Here is a 20,440-nt window from a genome sequence, read left to right as displayed (position 1 = left end):
ATTAAATTACATCAATACAAAAGATACAGGGTTATAAGTCATTTCAATGCACGCCTCCTATCAATCAGGACTGCTGTCACAGTCGTTTTTTCCATTTTAAGTCTAGAAACCGGGGTAAGCATACAGATGTTACACGTAGCCAAATGTCATTTACTAGCAGTCACATTTGTATTATCACAGTTGTTAAAATCCTTTTCAGAATGAAATTGTGGTTTTGTGTTTAAATCTGGTTGCTACAAAAATAACCTCTTACAATCATGAAAAAGTTATATACCTGTCTCTACATTTTCGGTTGCCCTGTGCTTTGAAAGACACAACAATGGCGTGTTCCTCTCCCACTCTCAGGGTCAGTTCATTGGGTGTGACAGAAAAACTGTCCTCGTTGTCACTGCACTGTAAACAGGAATGAAGGCAAACGGCAAAGGAAAAGTGATTCCAGTTGAATGAGCAACAAAAAGGAAGAAATGTACAGTGGAAGGGGAAAAAAAAAAAAAACAGGAGCACAAAGAAATAAAGAAGGTGAGAAAGAAAGGGAAAAATTGAAGGTGGAAGTTGAGAAAGCAAAGAAAAAAAAAAAAAAAAAGGCAAAATATCAATGGATCCCTGCTGTGTTTGCCACAATCTGAGCCCAAAATGTCACAGAGGCTTACCCAAACCCCAATCCAATAAGAAAAGTAAAGGTCAGAATTACCTTGAGTTTCAGCTGCACATCAATGTTTCCTGCATTCTTTAATGGCAGCGTCTGTTGACTAGATTTACCCAGTGGAGCAGACAAGCTGACAGTCTAGACAAAGAAGCACAAGAAAGGAAAAACAGTTCGCTACCAACTCAAAAGGCCAGTGTTCGTTGACAGAGTGATAACTTATACACGTTAACAAAAAGTTTTGATTTTTTATAATAAAATAAATGAATGAGTCATTTTATGAAAACAGCCTTTTTTCCTATTTACAGATGTGCTGTTTACATGCTGTTCAGCATAAATAAAAAGCTTTCTGAATAAAGGAGCAGCTCTCGCCTCTCCGAGACTAGCCTCTTTTCATTCTTCCACAATGACAAAATTATTTTACAAATTTCTGAATCAGAATACTTTATTACTCCTTAGGGAAATTATGTGCTCATCTCCTCTTCATTAACCTTCACAAAAAAACAAAAAAACAAAAAAACCCAAAACAAAACCATAAAAAAGAAAAAAAAAAGAAAAAAAAAAAAAAAAAGCGTCTTTGGTTTAAAGTATGTATTCTTAAACCGGTTAAGTGCACAGCACATACACTCATCCACTAACAACAGATACCCCATTGCTGACACTACTTACTAAACGATACTTGAAAGTGTTTCCTTATTTCTGAAGATGCCACAAACATGATTAAAGGCATAAGACCGTACAAACACCGCCATCATGCAGTGGGGGAAAGCATTTTTCAATTCCCTGGTGAATTTATACGTTTTCTCAGTTAAATCTACTTGAGTTTGTTCTGCTTTACCCTCAAAAAGGGGGGAATATTATTTCTTAGTGCGTACTATAATTGATAGTTGCAAAAACCATATTAACAAGAGCTGTACATATTTCATTGTCATATTCAGGAAGAAATGCTAAATGATGTTAAGCCAGTTGCCATTAGTTTAAGAACAGCCACACAGCAGCTTAGTTACCTGCAGATCTTTAGGAGCATGGACCCTTGCAGTTCCAGACCTGGCCCTGAGGGGAATGCTCCTGATCACACAACTGGGACCAGGGGAGTCCACTTCAATGTCCACACGGGCACTGTACTCATCAGCTGGACCTAGTTCTCCTAAAAAGGATAACAACACACACTTACCTTTAGTAGGAAACAACTTCTGTTTTATTATTTCTACTTCTACTACTCACTCTAAGAATATCATGGGTTAAGTGATTTGTTAAATATATTCCAAAAAAAAAGCTTTAAGTATAATTATTGTGTCCAGACTGGTTACCAGAAGAAGCTGTATACTTCTGAGGGGCCTTGAAATGAACCCAGACCATGAAGCTTTCTGGATTCTGGAAAACAAGTTTCATTTATTATGATACATCATTAGGTGGACTTTAGGTCAGACAGGATCTCTCAAACTGAAATAACCATGTTGAAATGCTCTGCTTGAATACCACAAGTGTTTAAGCAAGCCTTTGAGTAACTGTGACACAAACACGTGCAGCCGTGAAATATTTTAAATGGCGGACTCTGACAAGGATTCTAATCATTTTGGCAACTCAAACCTCTCCATAGTTGGCATGCATCACATGATTCATCACAGAAGGAGAGGAAACGGGGGTCATGTGTCCAGTCGGCTGTGTTCCCTCAGATGTCATGGTAACAGGGTGCTTGGAAAAGGTGAAGCATCTCCATGCTGTGGCATTCTGTTGGAATAAAGTTTAGAATGTAAACCACTCAGATACGTTTCATTATACCAACTGTGTTTCTGCTGAACAAAGCAATGCAAGAACTGGTTGTTATTAGTTATCTATGCTCCAGTGCAGACACTGTCTTTTTATAATATAGAAACATTCTCTGGCTTTTGCTTGATCATTAGCTTTGATGTGATATTAACTTTAGATTACGTTATTTTGTGTTTTAACCCATCATTTGAACCTCGACCCTCTGGTTTGATTCTTTACACAAATACATCATCTTGAAACTGGACAGCTACCAAGCATGGTCATTGCAAAACTACTATGGATCAGCACGTGTGTTTTTGAGTGATTTAAAAAGATACATAATCATTTTTATAGTGTCATTATAGTACAGTGACTTACTGCACTGATGACCAGTCGGACGGGTACTGTGGCATGTGTCCTGTTGAGCAATTTCAGAGGAAGAGATTTAGCACCGCCTCCAGGCAGGTCTCCAAAATCCAAACAGCCAGATTTGCCCACTTCAACCTGAGAACCAAAATGAATTTGAGTCTAGTTAAATCCTGTGAAATGCATTTCATAACGAGTCACCAAAGAAGAGAAAAAAAGAAGAGTGTCTAAGAATATTAGCTCAGCTAATACTTTTAGCCTTTTTCTTCCCCTTGATTTTCATTTTCATGAATTTTCTTTTAACAAAACACTGGGGAACCTCACCTCCAGAGCAGGGTTCTCCGCTATGGCAACAAGCACCACCCTTTTAGCAAATATGTTAGCCCTGGCAGCCACCTCTGTCTCAGCAGATGCTGGCCAGGAGCTAACACTGAGGACACACTGGTAGACACCAGCATGGGGAGGTATGAACAACACCTTCTGCTCCTCAGTACTCTTTGGGCCAATGATTGTCTTGTTCTTCACCATCAGCCACTGGTAAGGCAAGCTGTCCACCTTTAGGGAAAGAATGAAGCACATGTAAAAAATAAAATAAAATACGGAGTCATGGCAACTCAAGAGATTAAAAAAGAAAAAGAAAAAAAAAAGAGATGGTGTACTTTAAATATACATCCTGTGACATATGATATTCACCTTTTCCCCATCAATGGCCAGACTATTAACGGTAATTGAAACTTGTTGCCATCTCTCAGACGGGTTGAAAAGGCTGAGGGAGGTCTGTGAGGCTATGCCTACACAGCAGGCATGAGAGAACCGCAACTCCTCTGGCACCACCACTTGGCCTGAAGATGACAGTGGAACAGTAATACATGACAGAGAAACACCAGTCCTCATTGCAGGAAAAGGCATATACTTATTACAAGTACAGACAATGAACTCTATGAAGTGCATTAATAGCCTCATCTAAAAAAATATACAAATTAATTAATTAATTTTAAAAAATTGAGTTATGCAAGTTTTTATAAATTCTAGAGTGTGTACTGATATTTCTTCTACTATTATTGATCACTGATAATGAAGCTAAAAAAAACAAACAACTGCTACCTCGCAGTTCTTCAAGACCGCTTGTCACCAGAGGATCTGCAGTATACTGACTGAAGGGTTTCCCCATCATTCCAATGTCCTGCTGGCTCTGATGTGGTCTGGGAAGGAGATGGGATCCAGCAGCACCAGAAATCCCCAGAGGACCAGATGTTGTGTGGATGTGTCTGACCGGTAGATCACTGTTTGGTATGCCTGTCAAAAAGGAGGAAGGACTATTTAAAGCTTATATTGTCTGGGTTTAACCGTCATGAAGTACCAACACCTCAGCATGTTTACTTAGGAAGTGAACGATGGCAGACCTGCTGAGGCAACGGTATAGAGACCGCTTTCTGTTGCTCCCACATAAGCAGCTGGATGTAGTGGAGCTTCAGGTCCCAGATACTGCTGACCCAGCTGAGAGTTGAAGAGAGCACGTCCAGTGAGGAGAGACTGCACATCTCCTTGGTGGGGAAGGTCAATCGTGCCAGGACACTGAGGCTTAAAGCTGGGGATGGGCACATAGTGAAGTCCGTCCGATGAAAAGGTTGGAGGCATACCGAGGCCTCTGGTGTACACTGACGATGAAACTGAGCTAGCAGTACCCCACTGCTGGGAGCTCTGAGGAGCTGTGGAGCTGCTAGTCTGTTGAATGTTCAGATTGCTACAATATCCTGAGTCCACTTTAGTGAGCTGCTTTACATTAGACTCAGAGAGGTGCTTGTGGTTCCTGCAGCTGGTGGAAATGTCACCGCTTCTGTTCCCAGGACAGTGGTAGTTACATTCACTCTGGCTGCGGGTGCAGCTCAAAGCAGAACCACTACGTGAGGGGTCTGGGCTTTTATGTGGCCGGGGTGGGAGTGGGTCTAGACTTCTGGAATGCTGTGTCTGCACCTGATCGAGGCTTTTGGAAAGGCCTGGAATCTCCATACAAGACTGTGCATCTGGATCCACAGGTGGGGTAGGACTGAATCTGATGATGGTGGTGCTCAGTGCCATGCTAGAATTATTCTGTTGAGCGCAAACAGCCCAGCACGGGGGGAAAAAAAAAAAAAAAAATACACAAAAATTAAGATAAATACAGTACTACACTCTTTTCACCAAAAGCACAACCGGGAACAAAAATCTAAATGAATCATTTCATGTATTTAAGCTGGATCAAATTTTCAATGCTGTTACAACCCAAGTCAGGCACAGTTGACTTTTTCATGGTGTACCTTTGGTTTCTCGGGTGTAGGTACAACAGTGCCATCATTCAGTGAGATGTAGGTGAGTCTGCTGAGACTAGGGCTGGAGCAGTTACCCTGAGGAGAAAGGTCGTAACCAGGATGTCTGTTTGCCAGACGTCCGGCAGATGAAGGTGGTGACAACATGCTGGGAAGGCAAGACAACATGGATAAAGTAACAAATGAATAATGGCTAGTAATAAAGACATCTATTAAGTGTCAGTAGTGATGAGTTTTGACTAAATAATAAAAAGATGAATGACATACAAGAGAACAGGGTAGACATTTGAAGACTTGAGCTAAATTTAAAATGAGGTCATGCTAACAGCATTACCAAACAACAACAAACATTAAAAGCATTCATTTTATAGAAACAATGTGTGACACAATACCCATCTGGACTGGGAACAGAGGTCTGACTTGGAGAGGAGTGGGTAAGAGGAGAAGTGGATGGTCTGAAGTTACACTGAGTCTCCTCCATACACTGCTCAGAAAAACCTTTTCGGCCAGAAGCAGAAAAAAAAAAAAAAAATCTTGTAAATATTCCAACTGCAGCAATCCTTACCAATAATCAACATTATGGTGGAGACCAATGCTTTTATGGTACCAAGTACATTAGTCATGTTTGTTTTTGTGGATTACACGCACCAGATGTAGGGTCTACAGAAGACTGAACATTTCCAACATGCTTCTCCAGTGGGGCCGAAGCAGCAGCGATATTCCTGGGTGGTGGTCTCTCACAATTTCTGGATGTGTCCACATGCTTCTGCGTCACGGGAGAGGAACCTTTATGGCAAGGGAGGACTGACTGCCCTTTCATCCAGCCAGGGGAGGTTCTGGGCAAGCCAGGTGAAGCAGCAGAGCTTTTATTAGTTTTGTGTGGGGTTTTAGAAGGGCTACCGTTGGATGCTTGTATGTTCGCTTCTGCTGGCTTCATTCCACCTAATGAAGCACAGGTAGTGGCTGAGGAAGCAGCATGAGATAACACTGTGTCTGTAGGAGGTTTGTGTGTGGAAGAGCCCACAGATCTCCTGGCAGAGCTCAGTGACGGTTGAGGGATAGAGCTGGCAGGCGCTATCGTTGACTCTCTCCTGATGTCTTTCTCCATCCCCCATTTTTCAGGATGTCCTGCCTGAGGGTTCCTCTGAGAGCTGCTGAGATTGTTAGCCCAGCTGCTCAATTCAAGGGTGGTGTGAGCCCCCAAGGAATCACTGCTGCCAGAAACATCAACCCTTTTCAAGTATTTCTCCATATCAAAGCCACTCATCTCTCCTACACACGTGCTTCTCTGCAGTGTGTCTAGAATGCCACTCTGATCGGGCTCAGGGAGGATCTAGATGGAGACCAAAACAGTGTTTCAATGTTTCCATTTTCTTTTTTTAAGTTAAACACTGAAAAAACATGTTTAGAACCTTAACCATTCCTTAATCTGAACTACAAGTCATAGATATAACTAAGACCCTTAAACATATTGTTAAATAAACACTCAATGCTTACATGCAGAGCTGAGGTAGGTTCCTCAGTGCTGCTGCCAGCAGGTCCCGCTTTTGCAGACTCTGCACGATTCCTCGCCCTACTCTTCTTGGACAGCTCCATGATCATGGCAGCCAGCTGTGATGGGTCGTTACTGATGGATGCATCCGCAATGGCTGAAGCAATTGTACTGATACTAAGCATCAGTGGACTGCTGTTATTGTCAGGGAGCGCATAGCTCTGATTAGCCAAGTTTGAATCAGAACTGGGGCCATCACTGCTGTCTGGATGTGCAGCTCTAATGCCATTTTCCTAAAGAGGAAAGTGATTTTATGTCATAAAACTGTCCATGTAATCTTTAAAATATTCAAAATATCATTAAAAAAAAAAAAAAAAAAAAAAAAAGGGGGGGGGGGGGGGGGAATCTACATACCTCCTTTTTACAAGAGTCTACATCAGTGGTCCCTTTTGGTGACATCCTTTCACCTGGAGCTTCAAGAGTTTTATCTAGTTCCTCTGCAAGAAGATGAGTGTAAGCAGAGAAGCACAAAAATGAACAAAACACACAAAAGATTCTATTCTATTCTATAAGCTTTTAAAATAATGCTCCAGCAACAGCGATGCTACAAACACACCTGGGTTGAGAGTTTTGTCTGCTTCACTGAGATCCATGGTGTCACTGGAAGGAGAGCCATCTCTATTTGACAACTCTGAAGGGTGAATCAAGGCAAATGGCTCCCTTTTTTCTGGAGAGGTAATGATGTAGCCAAAGGATGGCTAGAGGAACAAAAAACAAAAAACAAAAAAAAAAAAACAAAAAAAAAAAAAAAACAAAAAAAAAACCAAAACAGCTTTTTAATAATTTCACACTTTTTGCAATTTCTTCTCTTCCTATCAGAATTTGTTCAAACAAACAAAAAACTCTTTGGCAGCTGCATCTGTCCTGCCATGCCCACCTTTATCCAGTCAACTGTGCAATCATTAGCGAATGATTAACATATTAATATTTACTGTATACATAATATATCATAACCAAGTTATTATTGCAAGTTATTACAGTCATTTGTCTTGTGCTTCATTTGGGCTCAGTCTAATGGAGGAATTGTTATCGTTATTATAAGCTTTTTCCATCCACCTACCCTCGCATTTCCAAAGTGAGTGCCCCTACAGGTGGCAGGACGTGGCTGTTGAAGGGCAATTTCCAGGACGAGTCGCTGTGAAAGGTGCCGTTGCTGCTGGCTGGTTCGATCTGTTCCTCCTGAATGATACATTACACCACCAGAGACCATTCTTTACACCAAAACACAGGGTTCATACACATTTTTCAGGGTCAAATTCAAGCACTTTTTAACCCTTGGATGCACAACCTACCAATACCTACACTCTTCCACGAGTGGGGTCAAAAATGACCCCAAATAAAATCAGTGCATTTTGCTATAAACTCGGCTGTTATTCTTCAAAATCTTTAAAACGAAGAGTTGTAACATTCTCATATTTGAGGTATTCCTCATAAAACATGTTTGTGACATGAGGCCCTTTGCATTTTTGTAGCGGAAAGCTGCCATGTGGTTTGTTTTCAGTCGGTAGGCTCTGGTCCTCTTGTCATCAAAGTGCAAGACGGGCGAATATCTTCAAATCTTTGAATTGACATAGTGGCCTTGTAGTGGTTATGCAGAGGACTCCCAAAAAGCACACCGACTGGTACGTCCCCGTTCTTCTCACTTCCTGCAAGAATGGTCAATCAAATGAAGGCCAGGAGCTTATGTTTGATTACATTTTTCCCCACTCTTTTCCCCTTTCTGTGGCTACTCTTCGTGTCCATGTTTGTGCATGTCAGCACTTCTTCTGTTATATTATCAGACATGAACATCTTCCATGCATCTATTGGGGAGACAGTACTAAACCCAGGTGCAAGCCCTGGCCGTCTAATTCAGAATATTGTGGCTAGAGCAGTAAGAGGGGCTCATTCAGTTAGATATCCATTTCCTCTTCAGAGGACTCTTAAGAGGACTCCTCTGTGTCCGACTGGCCTTGTTCAGTGGGGGGGGACAATAGTCTGGGTCCTCTATATCTGAGATGTCAGATTCTGAGTCAATGCCTCTGATGGGCTCTTCATGCCATCCGTCCTGAATCATTTGTAGGGCAAGGTCCACAGGGATCCTAGCTGGCCTCATAGCAGCCATGGTACTTTAGATATTTAAAAATAAAAATTAAAAAAAACATCAGAAAGTACAATGTTTGAAATGCACAGAAAACTATAAACAGGGCTGCGCATAAATGGTCCGCAGGTGCGCATTCGCTGTCAAAATAAAAGACCAGATAAGAAGTTGGAACGCGCGTTTGCATACATAAAATGTTCTGGAGGAGGACAGACATTTGTTCAGAACTCGGAAAGATGTCGGAAAAGCAAGCTCCGTAAGCAATTACTTTGGTGTTCCTCCACCGCAAAAGAAGTGCATATTCTCGGAATTTCTGGGAATACTTTTATTTTGACAGCGAATGCGCACCTGCAGACCACTTATGTGCAGCCCTGACTACAAATCATGTATGTTACTGTGTAAAAATTAATTCCTGATTCATCAGAAGTATAAGTGGGACAGTCAGAGTTGTTAAGAATGAAAGTTTCATAGAAGACTCCATAGGAACTGCCTGGGGTCATTTTTGACCCACTTGTGGAAGAGTGGGGTAGTGATACAAAAACTGCATTTTTTTTTTTTTTAAATTAATGAAAAAATAAATAAAAATGTAAATGGCCTCATTTTACAAACATATTTTATGAGGAATACCTGGAATATGAATATATTACAACTTTTCATTTTAAAGATTTTGAAGAAAAACAACCCGTGGAGTCATTTTTGACCCCACGTGTGCGTCTAAGGGTTAAGCACATTCAAGGTGAATTTTCAAGCTTTTCCAGCACATTACCAAAAAAAGAAGAAAGCATGTTTCACTTTGCATCACCTCAGTAAGACCTTGTAAAAATTTTAACAAATCATCTTAGGTCGACTTAAATGTCTTTTGTCCCCCTTTTGTTAAAAGAGAAAAATGCAGCACACAAAAATAGTGAAAAAGGAAACGGTTGCCTTACATGCATATAGTGCACAAACTCAAAAATCACATTCCTCTTAAAAATTAAGATGTGCAAATGTGAACAAATCAACTTGTTAGAGATCTTCATCTTCACTGTAAATAAACAACAACCCAGAAAACAAGAAAACTGCACCAAACACCACAAACACCAACAAATTAATGTCTTCTCATCAGATATTGAAGCTTCTTTCCTGTGTGACATAAAAAAAAAAATAGGAGACAGATGTTTGTTTGTTTTTTTGTTCTTTTTAACTAGTTAAGCACCCACGCCCAGAAAAATGGTAAATGGCCTGTATTTGTATAGTGCTTTACTCAGTCCCTAAGAGCCCCAAAGTGCTTTACACGTTCAGTCATCCACCCATTCACACACACATTCACACACTGGTGATGGCAAGCTACATTGTAGCCACAGCCACCCTGGGGTGCACTGACAGAGGCGAGGCTGCCGGACACTGGCGCCACCGGGCCCTCTGACCACCACCAGTAGGCAACGGGTGAAATGTCTTGCCCAAGGACACAACGACAGAGACTGTCCAAGCCGGGACTCGAATCGGCAACCTTCCGATTACAAGGCTAACTCGTGAGCCACGATCGCCCAGTGGGGACATTTCATTTTCGAGCAGGAAGCTCCCCCTTTTTGTTATACCCTTTAGATCAGGGGTCGGCAACCTACGGCTCTGGAGCCATTCCAAAATGTCTTGTGACAATCTCATTGGCTTAGGGAGTGATGATGTCACAGGGAGATCTTAAGAATCTTAGGTCCTTTGATGAGTTTCCTTAAGTAGGGGGTGAGAAACAGCAAGTTTTAGTTCGTTTTAGCAGCATCTGTGTTTGCAGCCTACAAACGTTCACCACAGAAACAAAGTCATCGTATTGAAACTCCAACATGTTTCCAAGAAAAAAGAACAACCAATTCAAAAAGATTACGCCGCCTCTCCTTCCTGGCGTGGCCGGCCAATTTCCCCAAATGGCGTGTCATCCTTCCAAAGGGCGTTAGAGGAGAGTAGGAAAGAAAACTACCTTCTCCAGAAAAAAATGCAACAAATTGAAGAAGAGAAACTTCAACTGGAGAACAAGTGTAGACGAATGGAAGCCCAAAGTAAAGAGCTGGAAGACAGACAACAGCGCCAGCCGGACATAAAAATTATTAATGAGGGCTGGGGAATCAAGTTTGCTCAAACCCGAGAGCAGATTGTGCACCTCATTAAAGAAAACAGGCAAAAGAGTGCAGAACTAAAAGAAATGACCAACCAGCTCCAAGACAATAAAACGATGACTGATAAGATACAATGGGATCTCCAATACATGGACCGAAGCAATCAGCTCCTCCAAAGACAGCTCCATGAAGCTGTGGAAGAAAAGAAAGAATTCCTCCAACAGAAGGAAGAGCATGACAAAAAGCAAAGAGACATGCAGCACAAACTGAAGAGCATGCAGGAAAAATACCGAATGCTGAAAGAAAGCCTGGATGAAACACTGCGCCAAAATAAAGACCTTCTACAACAGAAAGAGCAACAACAAGAAAGACTGAAAGAAGGAAAGCGTATCGTCCAAGACTGAGTTTAAAAATCTAAAACTGCAAGAGTTTTGTAATCAGCTGGAGGACAAAGCAACTAAAGCGGAAGAAGAAAAGGACAAACTGGAGAAACGCTGCTCACAGATGCAGCAAAGGATCGAGCAAAATGCGAGAAACAACTCAGAGCTCGTTAAGGTGATTTTGGTGGAATATAATAACTTGAAGCGTGAAAACACTCAAATGCAGGCACAAAAACAACAACAAGACAAAATACATGAAGACCTGCAGCTCACGCTCCAAGAAATCCAGAAAAGAAACGAGCAGTTAGAAGACAAGCACAAAGAAGTGCAACAGAGAAATGCAGACATGCACAAGGACAAGCTGATACAGGAGGCAACATCCAAACAACTCCAAGACAAGCTTGAAGAACAACAAGCAACATTAGAAGAGGTGGAACAAAGATGTGAGAGACTTGAAAAGCAAAACACAGAAACAATTGATGAGTTGAGAAATCTCATCCTGGAGAAAAAAGCGCTCGTGGAAAAGTGCCTGAAAAAAAAAGAAAAAATGGTTCCACTTGTTCCGGAGGAGAGACGCTACTGCTTCCTCACCTGATGTAGCCTCGTCTTGCTCCACCTCTGTTAACCCCCCAACCAGTCCCGGCAGTTGACTGTCCCCTCCTGAGCCTGGTTCTGCCAGAGGTTTCTGCCCGTTTAAAGGCAGTTTTTCCTCCCCACTGTCGCCAAGTGCTTGCTCAGAGGGGATTGTTGGGGTTTTCTCTCCTCTACCTTGTTTCTTCATTTACTTGCTTGTTTAACTTTTTTTTCAACTTATCTAAATAAACCATTTGAATTTATCCTTTGAGTATTTTTCATCTAATCTTTACAGAATTTTTCCAAAACATTTTCAAACATTCAGATCTGTCTTTTATTTTCTTCTTGAAACCTCATAACAGTGCAGCAGAAACTTCAAGTTACCTGCCAATACCTTCTTTTATTGTATGGCGGCAGCAAACCGCTCTAAATAATATGCCAGCAAAAACTCTGGTGAGGCAGTGATATGTACCTGCATGAACTGGTGCTCCTTTTCAAATTCTTCTTGATCCTTCACTATCTTGTCCATAGCGTCACCTGCAAGAAAAGGAAACATAATCCAAAAACTCAATCAATGTATATTACATACAAATGAAACAGTGTAGTATATAAATCTAATATTATAATAGAGTTGTGGACCATACTTGCAGGAACAAAATCCTCTGTCTCAAACTGGGCAGCACTCTCTGAGGCCTTTCCGGCAATCTCTTTTTCAAAGGACGAGTAATATGCCAGGTCTGTCACCCACTGCCCCTCTTCATTCTGATACACTACATTATGAGTGGCACTGGCACCTGAGGGGAGCAGCAGTGTTGTTAACATGTTACATCAGTCTCAGATTTTTTACATCATAATTGAGCCTCGGTATTTATTCAAGAATAACAACCACCTACCTCGTTGAAATTCCTGCTCTAGGTTGTCTGGGCAATGGTTCCAGCCATCATCTGAATCATCCTGCTCCCGGTGGAAGCTCTGGGAGAAATACTTAGCTTCCAGGGATGTGGAGAGGGGATTGTTGTCATCCTCGCTGGTACTGTCTGAAACTTCAGCAGCAGTAACATCACCACAGGGTCCTCCTCTTAAGCCCAAGGAGGGCCTGGCACCATCAAGCTCATCTATTCCATCATCATCGTCATTCTTGTCATCACAATCTGGAACCAGCACCTGAGGCATAGGTATTGAAAAAAAATGTATTGTATGTAATTTTATTTCAAAATGTGTTAAAGTTGCAGGGTTATAAATATATAAATGCTCAAAAATAGGACTAGCACAGTTGGCTTTAAACAGGCACTCAGGTCTACAAGAGATTTTCACCCCCTAACCTCCATTTACCTGGGAGAGGTGGAAGCTCCCTTGGGTTCCTTGAAGGTGAGACACAGTAAGGTTTGTTGAATCTTGAGGTCTTCTCAGTGCAGCTCCACTCCTCAGGTAGACAGAGTCCAACAGTCTGTCAACTGCAGGCCCAGAGTCTGTGCTCTCCATGGCATCCTGACATTCAGAATTACAAAAAACATGAGCAAATATAGCCTTTAAAGCTCATTACAACTACTGGTACCTCCAACGTTTTGATTGATTACCAAATCATTCCATTTAGTGTGAAGCACTATCTGTTATGTGTACGGAAAAAACAATATTTAAATGTCATAAGTGAAGTAAAAATACAGGATTCATAACAGCAATTTAATGTTCTTGAGAATCAGATGACACATAACTTTTTGAATACCCGAGCATCCTGAGCATGAGCTCAAACCAAACACTGAATGAAAGCTCTGTTGAATATTGTTATTTCAGTTGTTGGAGTTACCCATCTTTTGATTATTAAATCACCTAAAATTTACTGTTAGGTTTCCTTATGTTCTACTTTTGTTACTTTTTCCTAAAATAGAAGCCAAATACAAACTGGTCCCATGATATTGCAATATTAATACTGTTACTCCAATTACCAAACAAGTACATTTTAATAAATAACATCCTTGCTTTGTCAGTACTTGACATATAGTGTCAAGTACTCAAGGAGAAAGCACCAACAATTCAGTTCAACAATAAGATAAAATGTGCAAAACACTATTACAGTGGTAACAGCATAGTATGCACAATATATAATAAGTATAGCCATGCATGACTGAAATGACCACGAGCTGGTCAACTGCAGTTACATATAGCACTTGTACTTACCAGTGCCTCCTGTCTGTCCAGGGCCTTGCTCCAGCTGACATGAGAAAGCCTCTGAGATGCCCCAGAGATCCCCAGAGAGGAGCTGGTCTCTCCTGTTCCAACAGGACCCACACGGTCACCCATCTGAAAATAAAAAAGTAACATTTTTACTTAAAATTAAAGCAAAAAGACAAAAAACAAACACACACAGTCAAGGCCGAGTTATATTTTCCATCTATCAGGGGTCCAAACGGTGAAACACTTAATTGTAAACTTCATGAACAAATGAATGTGGTTTTTTTTTTTTTTTGGTCATAGCTTTTGCAAAGGCTTTTATGGTCAATCAAAAAGGTAAGACTTACATTTGGCATTGATAAATAGATTTCACAACTTCTACAACAAAAAGAAAAATATTGGTGTTTACCACTACTACCCCAATGCTTCCTAATAGATGCACCTATGGTATCAATTTGAAAATCCTAGGTGCCTTTCAGAAAACTTGACCTCTAACCTTGAGGTCAAGGTCAGTGGGATTCAGTGAGATTTCTAGTAGACACACCTATGGTATCAATTTGAAAGTCCAACATAGCCTCGTTATCGAGTCATCTTATTCACAAGAGTTTCAGAAAACTTGACCTCTGATCTTGAGGTCACCCTGATGGGGTGACACTAATACCCCATCAACCTTTTATAGCTAAGGAGTAATAACTATCACAAGCTTAATTCAATTAACCTGTTGTTTTCAGAAAGCCAGGTTCATAAAGATCTGTATAAGGGAATCATTCTTAACACTATATGAATTTGAAATCAAGCAATCAAGATATGTTTTAAGTGTTAACTTTCACTTTTACTTCAAGGACAACTAAAAAAAAGAAAACACAAACATTTAGGAATGACAGAAATTTTTAAGGGCTTAAACATTTCATGTCTTAAAACCACAGTCATGTTAACCATGACATAGAAATAATTATTTGCCACCAACTACCGAGTACAGAGCCCATTCGTACCTTTGTATGTCTGGGAAGGCTGATTCTTCCATGTACTGGAAGACCGTTCAGATTATCGTCCTCATCTTCACCAACAGCACTGCTACCCACAATCCCCAACCCACGCAGGGCATCGTAGGTGGTCTGGACATTAGTTGCTGCTGGAAGAGGCATGGTCGACACTCCTCCATCGTTTCCACTTTCTTCACTGCCACTGCTCCCATCCCCACCTCCTCCATCTCCTGATGTTACACAGCACCAAACAAAAAACTGTGGGTTATACAAGACGCTCGGGAAATTTGTTTCTCATTTTCACATAATCTACTGCTGGTTTAACGATATGACGGGATTGTGGTATGACAGTTTTGTCACTACTACTACTACAGACACACACAGCAAACATTAAAGATGGGTGTTATACCTGTGACAGGAGGGTTGATGACTTGACCTTCAGCGGATCGCCTGTGTCCAATCCCAGATGAGGATGCACCACCCCGACCACTGGAAGCCTCATCCTCAGAACTGCCTCCTTCTAGACCTGGCCTGAAAGTGGGACGGTTGCTTTGTCCAACCTGTCGATTCACACAGAGAAAAACACATGCAATAAGTAAAACAATATTGAGAATGCAGTTCACTTTGATTGAAAATAAAACAGTGGATCTACTGGTGACCAAAACATGTAAATGTAAAAATATCCGATAATATTTCTTTTTGTATTTCTGACCAGCTGTCTGGATGTGCTTGGCAGCAGCCGAGTCCTGGCAGCATCACTGCTCCTTCTTGCAGATTCCAGCTCATCCTCTGTGTCCTCATCACTGGCTGGACAGGAGTCCATACCTGTGGCAGCCAGGCGCACATCGGGCATCTGGAAATCCTCCTGATTTTTTTTTTTTTTTTTTTTTTTTTTAAATTGAGAGAAAGTAAAACATACAGCTTTTAATATCTGGCCCAAATATGATTAAGAAAAGTACAAGCAAACCAAAAGTCAAGCAAACGAGGTTCTTGCTAAACCCTTATTTTTGGGGTCAGCTGTCTAAACTGACCTGTAGTTTCAAACACAAGTTACCATTCTCTGCCTGAGCTGAAATCAGTACACAGTCACAAAGCAATGTATCAACATGCTCACCTGATCAGACTGATCAAGGAATTGATCTCTGTACTGTTCAGGCTCTGTAGAACTTGGGTTGGACAGGACATCAGCAGCACCTGGCACTCCCTATGAAAGATATACTGTGTTAGCGAGAACTCTGAAACAAAGATTTTAGCTTGCATTCTTTTAAAAGTGGTGCTAGTAAAATGTACAAGTCAGTAAAGTCAGCAAAGTCAGCAAAGTAGAGCGGAAAGAGCCTTACAGTTGCAGGAATCTCCTGGCCCTCCACTCTGCCTCTCTGCATAGCAGGAGGGACCAGCTTATTGAAGTACAGCTCCAGCTCATCATCAGGCAGGTTGTTTACATCAATGTCATCATCTGGTGACCAAACACCAAGTATGTGTGTGACTGAATCACAAATATCACACCTGCTCGGTGTTAAATTCATCCAACTGAAATAGGAACGATGTACAAAGCGTGACTCTAAGGACTTAAAGGTCTGACTTACCTGTTAGGTCGCTATTCATACTATCCACAGACATGAGCTTCTCATTGGCCAGGAAGCTTGAGTTGCTGTCACTAAAATGGTCACTGCCCACTCCTTCCCTCAGTACCTGGTTGTTTTCAACTCTAGATGGTAAGGCCTGAACCTGTATGGACTGAACAACAGAGGAATGCAATGAAAGCAACTTTACAGAAATTTTGTTAGCAAATAAAAAAGGTGAGTTTGATTTAAAAAAAACAAAAATACTGCATTGTAGAAAGAGCTAGATATCAAGACATTCAAAAGTTTAGAAGAAGTGAAATGGTGGCTTTTAAACAGTGACTCAAACTCTGTATTTTTGCACATCACGACAGAAAATATAGAACACAGAAAATGAGTAGGGAAAGAAATAGTCCAAATCTTTGGACAGCAGTCTCATGACACATCATACAGATATAAATCAACAGGAAACTGATCAGCATGTATGGAAAGGTGGTACCTTTTTGTCTGTGACATCTTTATGTCCAAAATGAGCAAATGTCAGAAGCCCTGTTGACAGATCTGTTAGAAGAGACACAAAGTTCATCAGTAACACTTTCGTACAGGTGGATCAAATGAGCATGTACACATTGCCCCCCAAAAGCCTCAAGCAAACAAAAAACAAAACAACTTTAGGCAAACACTCTTACATAACAGATCAGTATGAAGCGGTTGATTTATAAGAACAAGCAACACTCAAGTTATTAACTACATTTAAGGGCCGTAACTCACGTGTACCATGGTTCTTTGCATTACCACAACAGCAACAGAAAGAACCATAGTACACATTCAAGTAGTACATAGCTCACTTTTAAATTGTGTGCTAAGTCTGAATGGAGAACGGAGTCACTTGAATAGACTGATGAAGCCAGAAATATTACTTAACGTGTGCCTGAAAAAGTCAATAGAGCCAGGGGCACAAGAATTTACCTGTTCCAAGTTCTGTGGGATGGCCACATACTGAGCCTGCCTGTGTAGTACCAAGGCCCAGCATGGAGCCTTGATTTCTGGATGCACTCTCATCCAGATTAATCTTCAAAAGCTTGTCTGAAAGACGATGGGCTGCAATGAAGTCATCTGCATTATCCCTGTAACAATGACAGGGATGTAAATAATTCAGAACTAGGGCTGCCACGATTAGTCGACTAGTCACGATTATGTCGACTATTAAAATCGTCGACGACTAATTTAATAGTCGACGCATCGTTTGAAGCTTTGTAAGATCACAAAGGACACAGGAATGAGTACCGGTAGTAGGATTTAAGAGTGTAATAACGGACTGAAACAGAAGATGGCAGCACTGCATGTACAAGGATGCCAGCTGCCGTTAAACCCCGAAGAAGAAGAAGCTGTGTCCCAGAATTCATAGCGCAGCTGTCAACAATGGCGGCAGCTAGTTAGTTTTAACTTTACTCTTATTATTCTTTCTGGGGCACAAAATAAATGTTTAACATATTTTCAGGCTTGAATGTAGCTGTGTAAACCTCAAATATCTGCTCAGTTTATCAAGACACCACATATTTTCAAAAGCGCTCCGACGTTTTCGGAGACGTCTGTTACCCACTAGCTCGTTAGCTAGGCGGGGGCAAGGCTAACTAGAGCCGTGAGAACACCGGACTCCCGGCAAATCGTTTTCAAACCCACCACCGTCTTTCGCTAGTCAGGTTAAACATATATATAAGTCACTTAGATAACTTAAAAATGTTATTGTTTGGCTTTCTTTAGTATTTTATTTGTTCCTGAGTAAATCGGTTTGGCTGAGATTAAAGTTATAGTTTTTGCACAGCTAAAACTGTCAAGCAGACAGCTGATTGTCAGAAGTGTGAGACGCTGGAGAATATACTCCGGTGTCCTGTTATATTTTAGAAAGCAAGGAGTTTATTAAACTTCACCGAAACAATCTGCAAATTTCATTAAAAATTAATAAACTACCATCTTGTCTTTATTTTTAGTTAGCACAAACACTTCAAGCTGTAAGCTAATGATAGTTATGTAAGACCAGATGCTGCTGGTGCAATAAGCTGTACGCTGTACGTCCAATGGATGATGATCTGATTAGTCGACTAATCGCAAAAATAATCGGTGACTAGTCGACTATCAAAATAATCGTTTGTGGCAGCCCTATTCAGAACACATTAGTAAAACACACCAAAGGAGAGTTAAAGTAATTACTTATCTATTAGTCAGGTTTATACTGTGTGTGTGTGTGTGTGTGTGTGTGTGTGTGTGTAAAACATTAAATTCATACTAACAACAACCGCTGTGTATCCACTTCACTGCATTTGAAACATTTTTTTTTTAAAAAGGGCATTTATTTTCACAGAGATGACAACGGTACACACCTCAAGTAAAATCGACACTAAAGATTAGAGTTACTACATTTCAGTATTTGGTTTCTCATCCTTCAAACTACAAAACATCTATCCTGACTATTGATCCAACAATTGGAAGTTGGCTGCAGTATTACACACTACAGTTTTTTGTTTGTTTGTTTTTTAACCAGAGATTTTACAGGCAACAATGAGCAGCGTGAATTACATGTATTTCTATACTCACATGTCATCTTTGAAGCTGAGGGCAAACTTGGGCTGTTCTACTTCAGATGACTGTAGACCAGAATGCTGCAGCACTCTGCTATCCAGGTATGAAACCTCAATGGGATCGTCTCTATAAAATGAGCAAATAGTGCAAAAAGCAGCTTGTTAACACAAAAATCAACTGTAAATAATTATCAGCACCCTTAATTACATTTAGCACCTATATGCTCACCCAGAATTAATATATTACCTATAAACTTTGTTAAACATGTCAGAGACCACAAAGAGCTGCTTTTCCTTTTTCATTAACAAATATACACAGTTGTTTGTTTGTTTTTTAGCAGGCATTTTTGAAATACTGCCATCCTTGTATTGCAAACAAAGAACCTGAGATCTATTTTTAGCCTCAGAGCATTTCTAAAACAAGTCACATCAGCCCAAAGCCAACAGCATACTCCCACCTGTTGTCAGATTCGCGTCTAATTTTAGCCACAGTAGAGGCAGCCACCGGCAGTCCTGGGCCTGAACCCAATGTCACATTTCCCAGTGTGGGGCGGCCACTGGCGCTGTCCAGAGACTTGCAGAGGAAACTTGGGAAGGCTTCATCTTCCAGTTTGTAAAAACTGTCTGCCATTGCTTTTGAAGGGAGCAGGGTGAGTGCCAAATGTGGCTTAGGTTCCGTTCAGGTGATGACCATCTGTAATGTCTAGAAAAATGAACGGTAGCAATAAAGGACCAGGTAAAACACATCTTGTGCCCACTCGTGTGCTTATTTAGCAAACATCAGCTTCTTAATACCACCTTTCAATCGTGAAAACTATTGACTTAAGTATTTTCTTTGGGGAACGTCATCATACATGTTGTTTCGCAGGTATACGGTTCAAGTCTATTGAATAAACAAATTAAGAGAACTTAACTAGCCAACTACACTAGGTGGGCTAACTTCTAAGCTAACAGGCTACTTGCTAAAAACAAAAGGGTCTGTGGAACTCGCCAGCACGTTGCAGATTTAAGCTACCCCATTGTTTTTGGTTCTTTAAGTTAGAGTGTGTAAGAAGACATTTTGCAGACAGCACATATAAGTGAACAAGCTTCACCTGCTCGCTAATTATTTCTTCTTAGACTGTTATACTCCAGCAAGGGAATTCAATTATAAACGTTTGTCGGACTTCAACTCACATTCAACACTCCAGAAGTAAGCGGGCCCAGGGATAAATAGTTTTTCTCCAACTCGAACTTTGTCCTTATAAACGGTTCAAATGCGATACCAAGTGTAGCCAAATGTAACTTCGAAATAACTTAGACTCATCATTATTACTTAAAATCTGACATATCAAACAAACCGTACAATAGTTCGTAGGACCAAACAGCGCCCAGAAGCCACAGGAAGCCCGCGTGAGCGTCATATCACAAA

The 20,440-nt window shown here is 40.9% G+C and overlaps 2 protein-coding genes across 2 annotated transcripts in view; one reads left to right on the top strand and one right to left on the bottom strand.

Annotated features, from left to right (window-relative positions):
- Window positions 1–20,422, bottom strand: part of cep192 (centrosomal protein 192) — a 34,883-nt gene extending 14,461 nt beyond the window's left edge. The window contains exons 1-33 of the mRNA XM_082552984.1: window positions 20,206–20,422; window positions 19,488–19,732; window positions 19,046–19,156; window positions 17,420–17,577; window positions 16,950–17,011; window positions 16,475–16,625; window positions 16,229–16,344; window positions 16,003–16,092; window positions 15,601–15,753; window positions 15,298–15,448; window positions 14,898–15,118; window positions 13,912–14,034; window positions 13,069–13,224; window positions 12,630–12,900; window positions 12,381–12,530; window positions 12,209–12,273; window positions 7,706–7,795; window positions 7,173–7,314; window positions 6,971–7,053; window positions 6,562–6,849; window positions 5,713–6,397; window positions 5,457–5,562; window positions 5,056–5,212; window positions 4,162–4,849; window positions 3,863–4,054; window positions 3,452–3,600; window positions 3,083–3,313; window positions 2,771–2,896; window positions 2,234–2,374; window positions 1,954–2,017; window positions 1,651–1,790; window positions 692–784; window positions 275–393 (exon numbers count right to left, since the gene is read on the bottom strand). Coding sequence (XP_082409110.1) covers window positions 275–393; window positions 692–784; window positions 1,651–1,790; window positions 1,954–2,017; window positions 2,234–2,374; window positions 2,771–2,896; window positions 3,083–3,313; window positions 3,452–3,600; window positions 3,863–4,054; window positions 4,162–4,849; window positions 5,056–5,212; window positions 5,457–5,562; window positions 5,713–6,397; window positions 6,562–6,849; window positions 6,971–7,053; window positions 7,173–7,314; window positions 7,706–7,795; window positions 12,209–12,273; window positions 12,381–12,530; window positions 12,630–12,900; window positions 13,069–13,224; window positions 13,912–14,034; window positions 14,898–15,118; window positions 15,298–15,448; window positions 15,601–15,753; window positions 16,003–16,092; window positions 16,229–16,344; window positions 16,475–16,625; window positions 16,950–17,011; window positions 17,420–17,577; window positions 19,046–19,156; window positions 19,488–19,660 — 5,645 coding nt within the window. The 5' untranslated portion in view covers window positions 19,661–19,732; window positions 20,206–20,422. The remainder of the gene's footprint in view (window positions 1–274; window positions 394–691; window positions 785–1,650; window positions 1,791–1,953; window positions 2,018–2,233; window positions 2,375–2,770; window positions 2,897–3,082; window positions 3,314–3,451; window positions 3,601–3,862; window positions 4,055–4,161; window positions 4,850–5,055; window positions 5,213–5,456; window positions 5,563–5,712; window positions 6,398–6,561; window positions 6,850–6,970; window positions 7,054–7,172; window positions 7,315–7,705; window positions 7,796–12,208; window positions 12,274–12,380; window positions 12,531–12,629; window positions 12,901–13,068; window positions 13,225–13,911; window positions 14,035–14,897; window positions 15,119–15,297; window positions 15,449–15,600; window positions 15,754–16,002; window positions 16,093–16,228; window positions 16,345–16,474; window positions 16,626–16,949; window positions 17,012–17,419; window positions 17,578–19,045; window positions 19,157–19,487; window positions 19,733–20,205) is intronic.
- LOC309717771 (uncharacterized protein) overlaps window positions 1–20,440 on the top strand; it is a 352,978-nt gene that overhangs the window by 299,296 nt on the left and 33,242 nt on the right. The gene's annotated exons all lie outside the window — the stretch shown is intronic.

This window comes from Aulonocara stuartgranti (genome assembly GCF_965226115.1).
Source record: "Aulonocara stuartgranti genome assembly, chromosome: 11".
Classification (NCBI taxonomy): Eukaryota; Metazoa; Chordata; class Actinopteri; order Cichliformes; family Cichlidae; genus Aulonocara; species Aulonocara stuartgranti.
The sequence above is the reverse complement of the archived record's forward strand: the minus strand, read 5'-3'. Positions and strand labels throughout refer to the sequence as shown.